The following is a 6446-nucleotide window of genomic DNA, read 5'->3' as shown; positions in this document are numbered from 1 at the left end:
CAACTTCCGCTAATCACTAATTCCTGCTCTCTGTAAGATTGCGAATTCCACCAACGCGAACGATCAGTTTTCACGAGTTAATACTCATCGGCACCGCGCTCAGCGGAAATACATTCCTTTTATTTTCTTTTTATCTATCACGTTTTGTTTTGTTCGTTCCTCCAAATGTAACCAACGAGCGGTCGCATTCGTCAACCCTGCATGAATCATTAACATTTGTGACGACGTGAGCAAGATCTCCGCTTTTGTGAGCGGTCCCAATCAGGAGCACTTCAACATCCTCTGGTTATAAGTATATGTGTTATATATACATGTCTCTATAAATGTCTGACAAGTAAAAGAGATTTATTAACCAACTTTGCAGGAGCGCACGGAGGATTATCATTTCTCTTCAATAATGTTAGCTGTTTTTATACAGTTCAGTTCAATTAACTGATAGTAAGCTGATACTTTGAAGTGGACGTTCCCACAATGGAGATGTAATAATCAGCGCAAATAAATAGTGCAAGAAAATAAAAACTTTTATAATGAAAATGGAAGAATGCGACCCTGCATGCATTATTTAAGGTATAGTCTTATATTTTTACATATTCGTCTTTTTTATGGAACAAAGCATTTGTTATATTTTATGCATTATTAAATCGATTGCTTAACAGTACACGCTATAGTAACTTACACTGCACGTCCCCTACTTCATAATTGCACGTTATAGTCTACAGAAAAGTACACCGAATTGGATAAATTTACCTTCTATTGGTACTAGAAAAAAGAATAAGAAGGAATATTTGTTCGATCGATAAAGGAAGAGGGGATAATATGCGCCTGTTTCTTTTTCGCTGACCGGCTGACATATATGTGTTCTATTCAATAGGGTGCACGGGACCCGAGATAGGTATCCGTATATAGCTGTTGCATCTCCTTCCATGATTTTGAATTAATTTGATTTGAATTGAATTGATTTTTAATTGACCATTAGATGGATTTGTTTCCTATTAGTCTTGCGCTCTCTGCTGAGCTCTTCTTTGTTCCTTTGCTCAGTTGAGTGACCTGAAGCTTTGTAGCACTTGGGTGTTTTTTGTTCTCAATAATTTTGCGCGATCTCGATTTTCCTACTACTTTATCTTGTAGAGAACAGTGGAGGCTCCTAGCAGTTTGTTCTGGAACTGATGAGAGAGCTTTCGCCAAGGCACCTGTATTATCATAACCCGATTGTGAACAGTAACTTGGTTAACAAAATATTTGCGCCTACAGAATAGCAATACGTCCCGATTCGAATTTATTAACATAGACACTCGATTTTAGCAATGGATGAACAATGGATTGTTATTTTCTAAGCGCTACGATATTAAACAAAGTTTACTTGTATACTTGTTCAATAACAAGTATACACACATTTTATGTTCTTTTATTATTTTTAAATGCGCAAGATGTTATCTTAACAGAAAGAAGACAACTATTGCTGTATTATGCACTTCTAATCTTGATAAATTATTTTCATACAACTGACAACTACGAGCGCAAAGACAAAAACGAATTTTATATTGATTAAAATTAATGTAGACGACAGATGTAAATTGACGATTGACTCTTAGTTTCGGTTTTTGCTAGAGATAAACTCTTTTTCGCCTTGGCATTTTTCTCCCTTAATAACGTAAGCAATTTCGCAAAACAACAAAGAATCTCTTCTTCACTTAATCCTCTTAATTTTCCTCCAAAATAATGCTGCAGCGAAACAAAGCTATATTGAATCGACTAAAGTGGAGTCAAGAAACTGCCTGCGATCGTCAGGACTATTTCACAAACGTTCTCAGGGACGTATCAAGAAAATGAATAAAGAACGATCATTAAAACTGGAATTTCAAACCTTGAAGACATTTAATCGTATACTGTATAATCATAGGTATATTTGTTCTATATAATACAGTTTTACAATAATGCGAATCCAAAGATGATGCAAGCACCATTGAAGGTTGCAATAAAATTAAGAAATAATTAAAATATATGTATGCACAATAAATTTATACAAATATATGAGAATAATTAATATTTAAATTACATATTTTTATAATAATTGTGGTCTCCAGTACAATTGATAATCATAATAAGATAATCATATTAAGCATTACGCAAAAAAAGTTTTATAGAGAATTTTTGTATAAGAAAAGTAAATGCTGTAACAGGAAATCTAAAAAATCAGTCTTTTCTGAATTTGCGAAGCGCATATGCACATCGTCAACAGCAGATAGTTGCACATGCGTGAGAGAGATGAGAGCAGAGATAGCAGTGAAGGATGGTAAAATATGTTAATGCGGCTAAAAAGAGAAAGAGACGAAAAGAAAAGCAGAATGCCATGACCTTATATGAAAAGCGCAAAGATGCTGGAAGGTCGAACAGACCTTCACAGCTGGAGTGAGACACGTTGAACGATCGTGACGAGAAACATATTGGAGGAGGAGAGGTGAACGAGTGGGCCGACCTTAAAGCTATGTTTCCACTCATTGATATTTTCGTGTCCGAGAAAGCAAATGGATGTAGCAATGGATCCAAGAGAACAAGAAAAGAGAAAAGAGAGAAATGGCGAATAAATATCAATTATATATAAAAAATCGAGAAAATATTGTTACAAAAATATTTCAATTGTCATTGTTTTGAAATTAAGAAAAAGTAAAGTTTACATGTGAACATATATGTGCATATATATTTATCTCACATCGCTTGATGATATACATTCGTTGAAATAGTTATTTAAGGATCTGTGAATAATATGCGCGCGCACGAAATAATAATTATTTCTCCTTTAAAAATACGTATTAAGTTTCAGTGTGAAAACAGAATGAGTGTTAATGATCCAATTGCGCTGAATTAGATGTTGTCAGCTTTAATAAGCCTCTACACGTTTCGCATCGACTTAAGTATGATATATAAAGCGATATAAGTTAATTTATCATCATTAACGTGAAGTGATTGCCATGATAAAATTGCCATTCACGTAATATTCTAAAGGCGAGCTATCCTACCGTGTAAAATATAGAATACTGTAATAGAAAAAAAAACATCGTATCATGGTAAACTTTTCAGCACGTATTTAAAGCTGTATTTTTAATAGACATGCATGTGTGAAAAAATAAACATCGCAATATAAACTATAGAGTTAAAATATACGGATATTATAAAAGGTCGATGTTTAAGTACGGTATTTGTAAAACCGCAATAAACTGAAGAGTAAAGAAAGAAAGAATTAACGTTACAGGTCAATAGAGCATATTTTTCACGTTGTTTCATCGATAAATCGGAAGCATCGCGTTAATACAGACATCGTAAAAGTGCAAGATGTGAAATCGCAAAAAAACGCGCATGCAAACGCGAAAAAGGTACTAACATGGAGACGTACTTTATGGGAGGATATCGAATAATAAAGGAAGAAAGAGAGATGTGTGAAAAAAGAAGTAAGAAGACATGGATTAAGGATAGAGATGGAGGTACGCGAGAAAAGATGACAGTGAATTTGCGAGAGAGGAAATATCAGTGAAAAGAAGAATAAGGAGAAGAAAGACGAAAGATCATTAAGAGATAAAAAAGAGACGAGTAGACAGAGCGAACGTAAGAAAACGTGAAGAAACATGAGAAGGATGCAATGTTAGATTTCTCTCGAATTAGAAACATTGCTTTTGAGATAAATTTTTAACTTTAACTCTCAATTGCTTCACTTTAGTTATCCTACTTCCGTTAAATTCGAACGAACAGTCTCAATTATTTTACGTGCATGTTTTATTTCAATGCGAAGAATATCCCCCGTCATTTTATAGATTTAGAGAGTTATGATGAAATATATCTTAGTAAAAATCACTGCAATCATTAATCTACTTTTACATCCAATTGAGGCAATTTTGTAACTAATTCGTCACGTCAATAAAATAACCGATAACAGGATTCTATCAAAACGAATTTTTTCACGCCGCAACGTAATTTTTATTACGATCTGCAGATCAGAGTGATTTCCGACAGAACCACGTGCTTCTACCGTAGACTTCAAGAGCCGTCCCTGGGAGAGAGGGAGCAACGAATTAAGAGGGGAATGCCGTCCGATAGGGGAAGAATGGCGAAAAGAGTGGGGGTCGATCGCGCGGAGGAGAATCGCGGCGAGAAGAGCGAGAGTGAAAAAGAGAGATAGAAAGAAAAAAAGAGAGAGAGCACGGAGACAGAGAGGAATAAACGGAACCACGAGCATGAGCGCGAAACACTGAGCGGAGTAGGGGAAGCGGATATCTGGGAGAGAGGGAGGACGCAAGGGTGGGGAGCGCGCAAGGTGCAGCGCGGGGGTAGACGGCGGTTGCGACTTGCTGGCAGTCTCGTTGAGCCAGCTGTGAGCAGTGCGCGCCGTGACGTGACAATGGCGGTAGTCGTAATTGCGGTACGGTGCGTTACTGTGATCAGCTGATCGACCGAGCCTGAGAGAGAGAGAAAGATAAAAACAAAAGAGTGACAGAGAGAGGAAAAGGAAGGGCGAGAGAAAGAGGGAGAGTGCAGGAAGGAGGAGAGCGCTCGGGAGAAAAACGATCGGTCCGAAAAAGGAAGCGATCGGGAAAAAGAGGCTGCGAAAGAGAGGCCTCTCGACGCGGCTCGTCTCTCTCTGGCTGGTCATGTCATCGTTCTCGTGATTGGCTCCAAGGTGTGCCCCTCGTCCCTCCCCTTCCCCGTTGTATGTGAAGTATACAGTGTGCACCCCGGCAGCCCCCCTTTATCTCCGCAACCCCCCTCGGGTCGTCGTACCACGCGTGTACATCCGCTCGGTCTGTTGTGTTGTGTCGGTGTGGCACGTATGCGTGGGGTTCGCACGACCGGTAGATAAATGTCTCTCAGCCATGCCCGCCGTGCGGAAGTACCGGAGGGATACCAGCGAGGTGAGCTGCTGCCTCAAGTATGTGATCTTTGGATTTAACGTCATGTTCTGGGTGAGTACCGCGCGCGCGAACCGCGAGGACGACGTTGCACGGTGGGTCGAATCCTGCAGTCGAGGTTTCGGATCTTGCTAGGAGGTCGCAGAAGTTACTTCTGCGGAATACCTTTCGAATATCATCATTAAAGGCAGGTGGTCAGACATGAATTTCCCCTCAAAATATCATCCAGTTTGTTATTAAACGAACGTGAACGACTTTTCTCACGTAGATGGACGTTATCATAGAAGAAGCTCCGTATCTGAACTCCTAAAAAGATCATCGATGTCGTCTCCAAAGAAGTTTCACTCAAACTTCTCATAACGCTTCAGACGTTAAAAAGATTTCAGACGAATTTGGATCTGAGACGTTACTTCCCAAGTTTTTGGACATCCGAAGTGATTTCGGATACTGTTTTTTAAAAGATAATGAACGTCCGCTCTAAAAAATCTCAAATTTTAATTCCGACGTCTCACGTGTTAGCTCTAACAAATTCACAAATGTTTCCCGTGGCACAGAACGTTACGTTACGTTGAAGTAAGTTGCGAATGGAAAAATAATTTGGATTACACACGAAAAATACAGATGTTATCTGCAGGAGGGGCAGCCTCATTAGAGGAAAAGCTGTAAAAGTTAAAAAGAAAAGCTTTGAAATCTGCAAACCGTTCGGTAAACGGTGCAGTCTGAAAGAGGACGCCCCTTCCCCTCCTTTTGTTTTTATGCGAGCTATATGGAAGCTTTAGAAGCGCACATTATTAGTTTTCCGTGTTTGAAAAATATAATGGTCGCGTGGAGCGCGAATAACATTTCCAAGGTAGAGTAAAATTTGCGTACCTTCTGGCCGCTTTTGTTTGCATTACAATGGGGGGGTTTATTATCGCGATGCACGCGAGAATACCCCTTTCCATGTAGCAAATAAAGCGTGTCATATTGTTTAGTTTAATAACGCTCGTGTGCGTAATGAAAATGTTTGTGGATTATGCCGATCGCCGTACATTTGTATTAAACAATAAGATGCTTAACAAGACAATCGAACGCGCATAATTTCGAGATATCGCGGCTGAAAAAGTCGTTGCTGTCAGTTCCACCCACCGTGCGCGTCGTTCTTGTTTGCACTTTGCACTTTCTTACGTTAATTAAGTCAAGCGACGAAATGGACTCGATCTATCGATCTATCGACGATCTCGAGAAAAGTACTTGTCCCGCTTTTCCATCCCCTCGTAAATCTTTCCCTCTCCGGGAAAAATCTTACTACGAGAATGCGATTACGTTTGTCTCGTCGATCGTGAAAGATCTTCACAAGAATATACTATCGAACATCTAGATAGATATCAATTACGGTGTCTTGTATCCAAAGCTCTTGTTTGTCACTGTCAAGAGAGCTGAGAAACATAAACCGGAGCTTTATTGTGCCGTAAACGTTAGGCAGCTTTCACATCCAACGCATAAAAAGCTGACGTTCCGTTCAATCACGATTAGGAAATTATTTGCAGTCTTTGGTAGCTTACACGA

The 6446-nt window shown here is 39.1% G+C and overlaps 2 protein-coding genes across 6 annotated transcripts in view; one reads left to right on the top strand and one right to left on the bottom strand.

The window, feature by feature from the left end:
- LOC105286976 (28S ribosomal protein S24, mitochondrial) overlaps positions 1-6446 on the bottom strand; it is a 199280-nt gene that overhangs the window by 50338 nt on the left and 142496 nt on the right. The gene's annotated exons all lie outside the window — the stretch shown is intronic.
- The window catches only part of LOC105276766 (tetraspanin-5), a 110092-nt gene continuing 107964 nt past the window's right edge, over positions 4319-6446 (top strand). For all 5 annotated transcript variants that reach the window (XM_011334648.3, XM_011334649.3, XM_011334651.3 and 2 more), the window contains exon 1: positions 4319-4952. In XM_011334648.3, the coding sequence (XP_011332950.1) occupies positions 4863-4952 (90 nt within the window). In that variant the 5' untranslated portion in view covers positions 4319-4862. The remainder of the gene's footprint in view (positions 4953-6446) is intronic.

This window comes from Ooceraea biroi, chromosome 6 (assembly GCF_003672135.1).
Source record: "Ooceraea biroi isolate clonal line C1 chromosome 6, Obir_v5.4, whole genome shotgun sequence".
Taxonomy (NCBI): Eukaryota; Metazoa; Arthropoda; class Insecta; order Hymenoptera; family Formicidae; genus Ooceraea; species Ooceraea biroi.
The sequence above is the reverse complement of the archived record's forward strand: the minus strand, read 5'-3'. Positions and strand labels throughout refer to the sequence as shown.